The sequence below is a fragment of the Atta colombica genome, unplaced genomic scaffold, assembly GCF_001594045.1.
Source record: "Atta colombica isolate Treedump-2 unplaced genomic scaffold, Acol1.0 scaffold216, whole genome shotgun sequence".
Lineage (NCBI taxonomy): Eukaryota > Metazoa > Arthropoda > Insecta > Hymenoptera > Formicidae > Atta > Atta colombica.
In genome coordinates this window covers 664,343-676,057 of record NW_017259312.1, presented here as the reverse complement: position 1 = coordinate 676,057, position 11,715 = coordinate 664,343, and the positions used below count along the sequence as shown (strand labels likewise).

Sequence of the window (11,715 nt, the reverse complement as noted above, 5' to 3'; positions counted from 1 at the left end):
TATTTATATTTATATTAATTTTATCTTTATATACAAATACTGCACAAAAAGCAGTATTTCAAGATATGGATTTCTTTACAAAGTAATAATATTTTGTAATAAGAATAAATTAGAAAGTATCAATTGCCAACATTATCATTATAACAGTCTTAAAAGTTTTACTTATCCCAGAGTCCGACTTCTTTCATACGCGTTTGAAAGTATTTTTCCAGAGCATTGGCACAACGGTAATATTCAGTGTCAGGACTATTATATAATCTACAGTTAGTGAAAATCCGTAACATGTCTGCTATAAATAATCTCTTTATTACATAGTATCCTGAATTCAAGCGATCTTGCATCGTCTTGAGATCTACACGAATAAATACATTTTATTACATTGGGGTTTCTTATATTCAATTGGCTTTTTTCAAATAATGAGACCAGATAATCACATTTACAATATACAAGATTTTAAATAGTAAAATATATGAACATTTTTCTTAACTCACCCATAGGATATTTTATGTGGTCGTAGTAATCTGGTACATCATTTTTATCTACAGGTTTCAAAAAAGGCCACGCTGTGCTGTGTTTTTTCACACTATTCAGAACACCATTTAATGTATTACATAGAGAATCTGGAACCTCTAAATTCGTGTCCATTGATTCTGGACCTTGCATTCCTTTCGTTACACCTCTCGTTCTGGTTTGAGCGCAACTTTTCCATCCGGTTTCATGAATTCCTGGAATACACTCGATGGGGATTCCCCTTAAACCTTCCTTAAAACATGTTAAGCCGGGATGCACTTTCTGTATTTCTTGGTGTCTCTGATGAATCAGCTTTTTCACTATTTCCTTCTGTTTTCTGATAACTGCCGTAAATTCAGTATATACAATTTTTGGATTTAGCTCGCAATGCATTAATGTCGCTCCCACGTAATATTTAATGTACCCTTGATGCACCGATTTCGGCAGTTTTATATCTTTGCTAAATCCCTGTTTCTTAAAGTATCCAATAGCAAAATCATCCGCGAATGTAAGAAAATGCAGTATGTTGTTCTTAATGTGATAATCTTTCAACATATTCATTAAGTGCGTTCCGTAGCCTTTTACTTGCTCATGGCTTGTAACAGCGCAAAACACTATTTCTGTAAATCCTTGAGTTGGAAACATACAAAAACAAATCCCACCAATTGGGCGACCGTCCTTTATCAAGGCTAGCGTTTTATGCTTTCTGTAGGACAAAGAATATTATTGAATACATTTGTACATAAAAGTATTTAACATTGATACTAAATTGTCATTACTCACGGATCAAAAACAAGTTGAGTAATGTATTCTTTGGGCGTTCTTGGTAATTGATGACTGAATACATCTTGTAACCCTATTAGCCAAAGCATAGTTTGCTTAGACACTGGCCGTGTCAAACTATTTCCGACTACATGAAATTCTATTATCTTTTTACTTTCTTCCATCTTAGCAGTTTCGTCCCGTGGCACGTTTGGTGGAAATACTGCATCAGAACCAGACATATAATTAGTGTCATTAATAGATGCAACAATTTCAGCAATGGTCTCATCTGGCAGATCCTCAAAAGTTTCTTCATTTTTTCGCCTCTTTGCCTCAAGGCGTCCTTCAGCATTAGGACGTTTCTCCTGAATTTTTTTAATTCCAGGGCTAATATTTATTGTTGTAAAATTGTCTTTTTCATTAGGAGTGACAGTAACTTTTTCAAATTCTCCCGTTTTTCTTGCTTGGTGAGCTTTTGATTCCAGGGCAGTTTGAAAGTGAGAAGGTGGAATTTGTTTAAATTCAGGATCCCAAATGGGAGAGTTGTCAGAATAAATTTCTATTTCTAACGTTGACAAAAACCTTGAATAAAATATGATAATTTAATTTGATATTTACAAGTTTTATATATATAAGAAATAAAAAAGAGATTTAGAACATACTTGGGAAAGTGTGTTAAAACTAAAACTCTTTTTTCCGGTGCAATTTTATCTCTTTCATTATTACACTTATCCATTAATTGTCTGCAAACTGATCTAAATACAGCTTGTAATAAAGTTTTCCCAAAAACCAAAGGAGTATCATAATGTGGTAAGGAGTCACAAAATGCAGGCACATGACAAAAAACAAGCCAGCGGGTATAATTAATTTTATAAGCAGGAGCCTCATCTGTATTAATTGTTAACCGTCTGGCACTAGGTGCTTCAAAATTCCAAAAATTCAGGCAGTGTAAAAGCATCTTTGCCATGTCATACATAATCTGCCATTCTCTCGACGGCAAATGACTAAATTTATACAAAACAAAGTTCATTACTGCTTTCGCTATATTAGGTCTTTCAAAAGGTGGTTGCCCTAACGGGCCTTCCACAGTTGGCTTTGTCATAGACAAGATACAATTTCTCAACAATTTGTACAAATAAATATATACTTTCTTAGTATCAGGATCTACTTCCCTGTGCGTACATGCAAAAATATTGTCAGCATCGATAGCCATTCCCAATAATCGATTGATTTCCTCGTCAGACTGAACTGGTAAATGTTTGATATGATTTTCTAAAGGATGAGTACACATCTTGCATGGATCGAAAAAATTTATAACAGGCTGTTGTATCTCGCCCTTTGGTGATTTTATAATTGGTTGAGCATTTTTCCAGCCTGTACATTTACATTCCTCTACTTGACAAGCACTGTAATTTGCAAGCTTCAACAGTTTTTTTTCTTGTGGCCAGTTGTATGTTTGTTGCTTGCGTTGATGTATCCTTTGGAGATTACTTGTACGATTTACTTGAGTCTGCGGCTTAGCTGAATTTGCATCCTTGGTATTACTTTCTTGTTGTAGATTACTATTGGCAGATTGTCCAGTCTCTTCCGAGGAAACAGTTGCATGAGAATTGATGTCTTCTGATGCCATTCTACAAAAAATCATTATAATATTCATGTTATGGATTGAACAAGTTGTACTTGTGTAGGAATCAGTCATATCAATCGTATAATCGTAATAATTTGTTAGACAACTTACATGAACTTATACACACATTAAAAAGTTCCTTCTAAAGTACAAGGAAATTAAATCGTAATTTTATATGAATCGAATTAATTATACGTTTCTACTCTCAGTGACACTTATACTCAACTATTCAATAATGATATTGTGATTTAAATAAACAATTACGATATCCGCAGATCTTTTATGTCGTTATAAACTAGCATTCTCTACGATTCTCTACAATTTCTTGTGTTATTATTATATCGATATATAGGACAATTTGACAGATTAGGTTAGGTTATATGAACTGCCTCCCCCCAGCTTCCTACACACCGATACATTTATGCTTCATCAAGAACGTAGCCATATAACGCATGTCCACGCAATCGTGGTTAATTTTGTTTTTTGGAAATAATAATAATATATACCGGAAGATGATTGGTTATTGTGTGAACTTTAAAATATTCTTTCAATCTCTGCCATATGGATTTAAATCTTTATTTGTGCCTGTGTGATTTAAATTCGCTCTAATATAAACGAATTTCCGTGAAATCTGAATTTTTATTATATTAGATTTATATATGCAGTATTTTAAATTCAATTTTAAATTCAAAAATTTCACAAGCAAAGAAAAAATTTTGATGTAGTTATTTTTTTTAGCCAACTTTCCTAAGCTAAAGCGGCTACTGTCCTAAGCTAATAGAGGAAAAACAATAAACAACAAATTATTATAATTTTTTGATCTTTTTTTATATTATAAGATACAAAAAATTCTATTTGTCCCATAGACCAATTTCTTTCATACGTGTCTGAAAGTATTTTTCCAGAGCATTGGCGCAACGATAATAATCGGTTTCAAGACTATTGTATAATCTACAATTTGTAAAAATTCGTGTCATGTCAGCAATAAATAATCTTCTAGTTACATAGTATTTAGACTTCAAACGATCTTCCATAGTCTTGAGATCTGCAATATAAAAAAATCATGTATCATTAGTTCCTGATTTATTATTAAGTTTTTCCATTTTAACATTTTTTTTAAGTTTATATTTAATATTTTATTATTAAAAACTATTTTGATTTTTATAATGTCTTATATCTTCTATTCTCACCCATTGGATATTTTATATGATCATAATAGTCTGGAACCTCGTCCTTGTCTACAGGTTCCAGAAATGGCCAGGCTGAGATGTGATTCTTCACACTATTCAAAACACTGTTTAAAGTGTTATAAAGAGATTCTGACATATCCATACAATCTATAAGTTCCGAACCTTGCGTTCCTTTGACCACACCTCTTGTTCTTGTCTGAGCGTAATTCTTCCATCCGGTTTCACGAATTCCTGGAATGGATTCGACAGGAATACTTTTTACACCATCTTTAAAGCATGTTAAACCCGGATGAATCTTTTGTATATCCTGTTGTCTTTGATAAATTAATTTTTTAACTATTTCTTTTTGTTTTCTTAATACTGCTGTAAATTCAGTATATACTATTTTAGCATTCAATTCACAGTGCATCAATGTCGCTCCTTCATAATCTTTGATGTATCCATGATACATCGGCTTCGGCAGTTTTATATCTTTGCTAAATCCTTGCTTTTTAAAATATCCAATAGCAAACTCATCCGCAAACGTAAGAAAATGCAGTATGTTATTTTTGATGTGATAATCTTTTAGCATATTCATTAAATGTGTTCCATAGCCTTTTACTTGCTCTTGGCTCGTAACAGCGCAAAATACAATCTCAGTAAAACCCTGAGTAGGAAACATGCGAAAACAAATACCGCCAATTGGACGACCACTTTTTATCAGGGCTAATGTTTTATGTTTCCTGTGTGATAAGGAATAGATTATTACTAAATAAATTTTTACAATAAATTAACATATTATTTTTGGATAATACTCACGGATCAAAAACAAATTGAGATATATATTCTTTGGGCATTCTAACTAATTGATGACTGAATACATTATGCAATCCTATTAACCAAAGCATAGTTTGCTTAGATACTGGCTGTGTCAGACTATTTCCGACAACATGGAACTCTATGATCTTTCTGCTTTCTTCAATTTTAGCAGTCTCATCTCGTGGAACATCTGGAGGAAATACTGCATCAGGCCCATACATATAATTGGGATCATTAATAGTTGCAACAATTTCAGCAACAGTTTCATCTGGCAAATCTTCAAAAATTTCTTCATTTTTTCGTTTCTTTGCATCCGGTCGTCCTTCGAAATAAAAACGTTTTTCAGGAAGTCTTCTTATTCCAGGACTAATGTTTATCGTTGTATAATTATCTTTCTCGTTCGGTGTAATAATAACTTTTTCAAATTCTCCTGTCTTTCTTGCTTGTGCTTTTGATTCTAAGGCAGCTTGCACATGAGACGGTGGTGCTTGTTTAAATTCAGGATCCCACATAGGTGAACTATCAGAATAAATCTCAGCTTCTAGAGCTGAAAGAAACCTTAATACAAAGAATTATGTAATTTTTGTTATAATTAAAAATAAATATAAGGAGATAAAATTTAATACATACTTAGGAAAATGCGTTAAAACTATAATTCTCTTCTCCGGTGTTATTTTGTCTCTTTCATTATGACACTTATTCATTAATTCTCTACAAAGTGGTTTGAATACGGCTTGCAATAGAGTTTTTCCAAAAACTAAAGGAGTATCATGATGTGGTAAGGAGTCACAAAATGCAGGCACATGACAAAAAACTAACCAGCGGGTATAATTAATTTTGTAAGCAGGAGCTTCATCCGCATTAATTGTTGCTTGTCTGGCACTGGGCGCTTCAAAATTCCAGAAATTCAGACAGTGTAAAAACATCTTTGCCATATCACACATAATTTGCCAATCTGCCGGTGGTAAATGACTAAATTTATATAAAACAAAATTCATTACAGCTTTTGCCATGTTAGGTCTTTCGAATGGCGGCTGTCCTAATGGACCTTCTATAGCTGGCTTTGTCATAGACAAGATACAATTCCTCAATAATTTATATAAATAAAAATACACCTTCTTAGTATCGGGATCTACTTCCCTATGTGTACATGTTAAAATATTATCTGCATCTATAGCCATTCCCAGTAATCTGTTAATTTCATCATCAGATTGAACTGGTAAATGTTTGATGTGGTTTTCCAAAGGATGAATACACATCTTACATGGATCCGAAAAACTTATAAGAGGCTGCTGTATTTCACCCTTTGGTGATTTTATAATTGGTTGTGCATTTTTCCAGCCTGTACATTTACAATCCTGTGTTTGACAAGCACTATAATTCGCAAGCTTTAACAATTTCTTTTCTTGTGGCCAGTTGTAAGTCTGCTGCTTGCGTTGTTGTATCCTTTGGAGATTACTCGTTGGATTTCCTTGAGTCTGTGGTTTACTTGAGTTTACATCCTTATTATTACTTTCCTGTGATATACTAGTAATAGATTGTCCAGTCTCTTCTGAAGCATTTAATATCGTATGAGAATTAACGTCCTCGGATGCCATCCTTAAAAATATGATTGTTATATATTAAGAATTATAGTTATATATAAGTTATTCTCTAGCCGTAACAATAATCACCATAATTTTTAAAAGCAGAATAATATATATACTTATTAACTTACATAAATTTCTGTTATAATATAAAATATATATAATATAAAGAAAATAAGTTGCAATTTGACACGAATCAAGTTACATTTTCATTCTCAATTCTGTTGTTGGCTTACGTATTGAATAATAAATATCGTATAATATTTTGAATTAAATGGTCGTTTACGATGTTTGTAAGTTATATATATATTTGTATTTTTTTATTATTACAGCCACATTTTTTGTTTGTTAGTATCGTTGATTTAAAGCATAATGCTCCAACCTTTTGGGGGATTAGGTTAGGTTATGCACGCGTATGTATACACTAGATCTGTTCTTTTTCCATCTCAAGTTGGATTCTGAACTGATGTTTAGAACAAGTTAAAGTTATAGACAGAGAGAAGAGACAGTTACAGTTTATTTCAGTCTAACTTATTGCACTAGTTCAGGAAGCAAATTCTTCTTGGAGAGGACGTTTTAGTTTGGAATATACTCCAAAACTAATTCAAAATTCTTCAAAAAAGAACAGACCTAGTGTATTGAATCAGTGTAAATGTGTGCACGTACATACGCATGTATATATATTTTTACGCATCTAACATTCCAAATTTCGAACTGCTTGTAAGTGCTTGTAAGTCTAAAGAAATTCGCGTATTGGCACATTAAAAAGTGTTACTGCTCTCAAGAGGAAATATAATATAAAAAAAAAGGTAGAAATCGCTAAGTATTAAGAGAAGAAAATTACAGAATAGTAAAACAGTTCGTCACGTTAATTTAGGTTAGGAATTCATAGCACAGTTCAGAGCATAGTTTTATTTCACGTTACACAAAAAAATGGCAGAGAATTTTGGAAAGGAAACCTCATCAATTTATAACGAGGAGACAAAGACTGCAGGACAACCATTATCAGATTTCTTGATGCAATTGGAGGATTATACACCTACGGTGTCTATCTATCTTCTTTATAATATAAATTTTTCTAAAAAAAATTTTATTTGTACTTGAGCAATTAATTATGTTTGTTATTTTACAATGTACATTAGGTACCTGATGCCATCACTGAACATTACTTACACACGGCTGGTTTCAATGCTATAGATCCTAGGATGTAAGTACAATCACAATATTGTGTTTAAATCATCCTATAGTTACAAAAGTTTCGTTGACTAAACATGTAATATTTATTTAGTAAATTTATCAAATAATGTTACATATTGTTATATGACTTCTTATTATTTTAGAATACGCTTGGTGTCATTAGCAGCACAAAAGTTTATCTCAGAAATTGCCAACGATGCACTACAACATTGTAAAACACGTGGTGCCAATCAGAATACAAAAACAAAAGGAAAAGACCGACGTTATACTCTGACTATGGAAGATCTGACACCGGCAGTTGCGGAATATGGTATAATAGTGAAGAAACCACATTATTTCGTTTAATTGAATAAACTATGCAATTTGATGTGTTTACATCAGATCAGTATGATTAATAATAGGTAATTGTATTTTCGTGCAAGTTTTTCATCAGGAATCAATATTAGCATACATATAAAAAAATATATATTGTCAAAAAAGGAAAAATTCATGTTCACATATATATTAAATTAATAGTTAAAATATAGATTTATAGTTCTATCTCATTAAAAATGATGCATTATTGTATGAATAATGTCTCTATCTACCAGCGATTAACTTCAATTCAGTTTAATTTACTTTTTATCTAGTTATTTACTCTTTTTCTAATTCTGTATATATATATTAACAAAAAGATAACAAATAAATTAAATCAAGAATAAAGTTAAAAGAGGACATAGGTCTCCTAAAACATCTTAATGTCGTAATTACAAATATTTAATGACATAGATACATACATCCTTTACTATATTACTGTATCATTGCTAGTGTTAAAAATGTAAAAAATAAATTTAATATAATAAAAATCATGTACTGTATCAATTTGTGTTTTAATAATATTTAATAATATTTGAATAATATTTAGTTTTAATAAGAAAAAAATATCCATTTCTTTTTATTAATTTGAATGAAACATATATAAAATATCTTATAAATTATTAATTTTTTGATAACTGTTAAAATAATATGTACAGAAATAATATATACAGAATAATAAGATAAATCAATTAATGTAAAAAAATACATTGTTGCTTTAAAAAATATATACAAATTGTATATCTTGCAAAAATCATAGTCATAGTATGGAATAGAACCAAAAGATCATGGACATAAAACATATGTTATCCATCAGAATATTCATGGATATGGCTATGTAATTCAGTTTGTGCATCTAGAGGCGTTAATAGACGAGATTTCGTGGGGGTCATCTAACCTAAAAATTAAATGGAACATGGCACATCTTGTGTCAAAAGATCAAAGAGGAAAGATTGAAGGCATTTTAAATGGTTTCTTCATTACCTGAAGGGAAATAATATAAAAAAAAATGCGAACTATTCAACTCTAGATTTCTATAGGTTTATTTCTCTCTACTCGAATATACATTTGCATGTAATACAACATCCAGCAGACTAGCACAGAACAGACATCCAGCGACATCTCGTATATTGGTGAAATTCCTGGATACAAAAATATAAAATCCCATAAAAAGACATGCGGTGAATCAGAATAAGTAGTTGAGGATTGTTTGCGAAGAGGTTGGTTTTAAACAGTGTTTTCAATTAATGGGCACATCATTCGTTAAACAGAGTAGTGTCAAAATGAGCAAGTATGTACATATTTTTAATACTGCGATTAACCTAAACTCAATTACTTGCGTTTTACATAACAAATATCTTTTGCATCAGTCCTGAGAACAAAGAACCAAAAAAAGATCAAGTCAAGCAAGGTCAGTCAAACAGTAATGCGCGACCGCTTTCCATCGAAGGCCCCTCGACCTCCAATAACGCCGAACGACCTCAAATTCCACCGCAACCATTACCAAATCAACCGAGGCAACCAACTAATTTGCAAGGATTACTCAAGTATGCTATGGATGCAGCACAGTCTGACGATCTGGAGAATAAATCGCAAGTTTATCCTTTGGACGAAGAAGTACGCAATTTAATTTAAAATATGTGCTATTTGTTTGTTTATTTACATACATCTACATTTAATAAGATACATTTATATTTTGTAGAAAAAAACATTCTTAAATGAGGCATTATCATCGTTAACAGTGAACGTAATAGAGGAATTGCAGAAAGCTATACAAATTTTGTCTAATGTTAACAATCTACGAGCAGATGATGATTCGTTGGAGTATGAGAATGTATTAGAAAGGATGGCAGATTTTGTAGATAATATCGATATAGCTAATGACTTTTATAAGATCGGAGGTTTCTCGATATTTCAACCATGCTTGAATTCCTTGCACAGTAATATTAGATGGCGAATAGCCGATATTATCGCCGAATTAGCACAAAATAATCCGTTTTGTCAAGATAAATTATTAGAAGCCGGAGTATTTCCTATGTTATTATCTATGATTGATACAGATCCATCGGAACAGGCCAGGATAAAAGCTCTGTATGCAGTGTCATGTAAGTAATTATATGACATAAAATTAAATTTTTTGTGTCTCATTGATTATATTTTGAATGTAGGTATAGTAAGAGGACATCCAGCGTCATTAAAGTATATAGATATGAACGATGGTTACTCGGTGCTATTACGGGCAATGCAGAGCTCAATAGAGAAACTACAGATAAAGTCCGCATTCTTACTTTCTAGCTTATGCAGTAGAAATAATGCGAACGATGTAAAATATATTTTAGTAAAAATGGGATTCATAGAGCAAGCAGCAGGATTATTGGGTAGAATGAATTTACAGCCGACAGTCAGGTAACTTATTTGACATTTTAAGGAACATACAAATTTTTAATATTTTTGATATATTTAATATATTTTCCTAAGATATAAATCCAGTATTCTTTTATTGTAGAGAACAATTATTGAGAGTGCTCAGTGGTATGGTAAACGATAACTTTTTACCGGCACTGAAGGAATGTCGTCGATCACAATTGTGTTTAAGATCCACTTTGGAGCAATTGTTAACAGAATTAAAACCTGTGGAAAATCAGGACGAGATTGATATGTGTTCTGAACTTCTAGACAAAGTGTTTTCCGAATCTGACACGCTTCAAGAGAGATAACGAATTTGTATTATAATCTTTCCTTTAAATAAACAGAATCTTGTTTTGTAATTCTAATATAGGTCTTATAGTTTTAAATAATTTGAAGGAATGTGCATAGGTTCTAACTGACAAATAAAACTATATATGTTACATGTATCAATCAATCAAATAAATCACCAGAATATTTTATTCTGTGAACCAACATTTAGATTTTTGCTCTGCGATCAGATAAATTAGACAACTGACGAAATTTGTTTTTGAAATCCTTCACGTTCCGGGTCGCGCGTAACCTTCCTGTATTTCAAACATTTAAACACGTGCTGTTGAACCAATTGTCTCTACCAGATACTTTGATAATACGAATCGACACGTCTTCAGACTAATTCGCTCAACTGAATGCTCACGCACATCCGGTGCGTCAATCTGGCGGTTCGTTTCATCATCCATCCCCACCATGACTCCTGCTGGCGTGTACTTTTCTCTGTCTTCCTCGATTCGCGCTGTACTCTCTCTTCCTCCTGTCAGCGCGCATCTGGTCTAGTTCGCCAAATACTAACCGGCTACCACGGCTACTACAGTCAGCCGGCAGTTCTCATCGGACCTTTATCAAGTGATTCGCCTTTCTTTCGAGATTCTCCAAATGTCTGAGAAATACTTGAGCATACATTTAATCAAGATCACGGGACAGTTGTCGAAACATCGATTTTCTCGAAACGGATTTCCCCGACCGACTTGGACTCATTTGATCCAAAATCGATTTTGAGGATTCAGCTCATCATTATAAAGTAAATACGTGGACAATCAGGATGACGCGAAAGAGGAGCATCTCATCGTTATGATATCCGGTTAGTCGAAACGTCTTGCGAATTAATAAATTGAAATCACCGCGAGTTATCCGCGGATGATCCAGAGACGCAAACGCATGCATTAGCGCGATGATCGAGGATTAATCATTTAAAGTGAAACTTGTTTAAAGTGAAATTTAAATTGTT

General features: G+C 32.4%; 5 protein-coding genes across 7 annotated transcripts in view; 3 read left to right on the top strand and 2 right to left on the bottom strand.

Annotated features, from left to right (window-relative positions):
* Window positions 1-158: 158 nt before the first annotated feature.
* On the bottom strand, window positions 159-3,151 carry LOC108687744 (histone acetyltransferase KAT2A-like). The gene is made up of 5 exons (XM_018193681.1): window positions 3,011-3,151; window positions 1,935-2,903; window positions 1,294-1,854; window positions 492-1,216; window positions 159-352 (listed from the first exon to the last, which is right to left on the bottom strand). Exons 2-5 carry the CDS (start codon window positions 2,900-2,902, stop codon window positions 159-161), a joined length of 2,448 nt encoding a protein of 815 aa, XP_018049170.1. The 5' UTR covers window position 2,903; window positions 3,011-3,151.
* Window positions 3,152-3,750: 599 nt separating this feature from the next.
* On the bottom strand, window positions 3,751-6,629 carry LOC108687745 (histone acetyltransferase KAT2A-like). The gene is made up of 5 exons (XM_018193683.1): window positions 6,605-6,629; window positions 5,518-6,486; window positions 4,888-5,445; window positions 4,090-4,811; window positions 3,751-3,944 (listed from the first exon to the last, which is right to left on the bottom strand). Coding segments are annotated over exons 1-5 (2,445 nt in total). The 5' UTR covers window positions 6,607-6,629.
* Window positions 6,630-7,140: 511 nt separating this feature from the next.
* On the top strand, window positions 7,141-8,527 carry LOC108687749 (transcription initiation factor TFIID subunit 10-like). The gene is made up of 4 exons (XM_018193689.1): window positions 7,141-7,282; window positions 7,351-7,517; window positions 7,616-7,680; window positions 7,814-8,527. The coding sequence occupies exons 2-4, from the start codon at window positions 7,407-7,409 to the stop codon at window positions 8,013-8,015; spliced, it is 378 nt and encodes a 125-aa protein (XP_018049178.1). The 5' UTR covers window positions 7,141-7,282; window positions 7,351-7,406; the 3' UTR covers window positions 8,016-8,527.
* A 396-nt stretch (window positions 8,528-8,923) lies between these two features.
* LOC108687746 (hsp70-binding protein 1) lies at window positions 8,924-10,896 on the top strand. The gene is made up of 5 exons (XM_018193684.1): window positions 8,924-9,315; window positions 9,395-9,641; window positions 9,727-10,129; window positions 10,193-10,430; window positions 10,531-10,896. Exons 1-5 carry the CDS (start codon window positions 9,272-9,274, stop codon window positions 10,739-10,741), a joined length of 1,143 nt encoding a protein of 380 aa, XP_018049173.1. The 5' UTR covers window positions 8,924-9,271; the 3' UTR covers window positions 10,742-10,896.
* Window positions 10,897-11,244: 348 nt separating this feature from the next.
* Window positions 11,245-11,715, top strand: part of LOC108687748 (glutathione-specific gamma-glutamylcyclotransferase 1) — a 5,763-nt gene continuing 5,292 nt past the window's right edge. For all 3 annotated transcript variants that reach the window (XM_018193686.1, XM_018193688.1, XM_018193687.1), the window contains exon 1: window positions 11,245-11,568. In XM_018193686.1, the coding sequence (XP_018049175.1) occupies window positions 11,559-11,568 (10 nt within the window). In that variant the 5' untranslated portion in view covers window positions 11,245-11,558. The remainder of the gene's footprint in view (window positions 11,569-11,715) is intronic.

Bases quoted from the DNA above. Each gene is read 5' to 3' on its own strand.
- LOC108687744 (XM_018193681.1), bottom strand. From the start codon at position 2,902: ATGGCATCAGAAGACATCAATTCTCATGCAACTGTTTCCTCGGAAGAG. The intron at 1,217-1,293 runs GTGAGTAATGAC...TTTGTCCTACAG, and splicing joins ACTCAACTTGTTTTTGATCC to AAAGCATAAAACGCTAGCCT. The intron at 353-491 runs GTGAGTTAAGAA...TTATTCGTGTAG, and splicing joins CCACATAAAATATCCTATGG to ATCTCAAGACGATGCAAGAT.
- LOC108687745 (XM_018193683.1), bottom strand. The intron at 5,446-5,517 runs GTATGTATTAAA...CTTTGTATTAAG, and splicing joins GTTTTAACGCATTTTCCTAA to GTTTCTTTCAGCTCTAGAAG. The intron at 4,812-4,887 runs GTGAGTATTATC...CTTATCACACAG, and splicing joins TCTCAATTTGTTTTTGATCC to GAAACATAAAACATTAGCCC.
- LOC108687749 (XM_018193689.1), top strand. From the start codon at position 7,407: ATGGCAGAGAATTTTGGAAAGGAAACCTCATCAATTTATAACGAGGAG. The intron at 7,518-7,615 runs GTGTCTATCTAT...AATGTACATTAG, and splicing joins TGGAGGATTATACACCTACG to GTACCTGATGCCATCACTGA. The intron at 7,681-7,813 runs GTAAGTACAATC...TTATTATTTTAG, and splicing joins AATGCTATAGATCCTAGGAT to AATACGCTTGGTGTCATTAG.
- LOC108687746 (XM_018193684.1), top strand. From the start codon at position 9,272: ATGGGCACATCATTCGTTAAACAGAGTAGTGTCAAAATGAGCAA. The intron at 9,316-9,394 runs GTATGTACATAT...CTTTTGCATCAG, and splicing joins AGTAGTGTCAAAATGAGCAA to TCCTGAGAACAAAGAACCAA. The intron at 9,642-9,726 runs GTACGCAATTTA...TATATTTTGTAG, and splicing joins TTTATCCTTTGGACGAAGAA to AAAAAAACATTCTTAAATGA.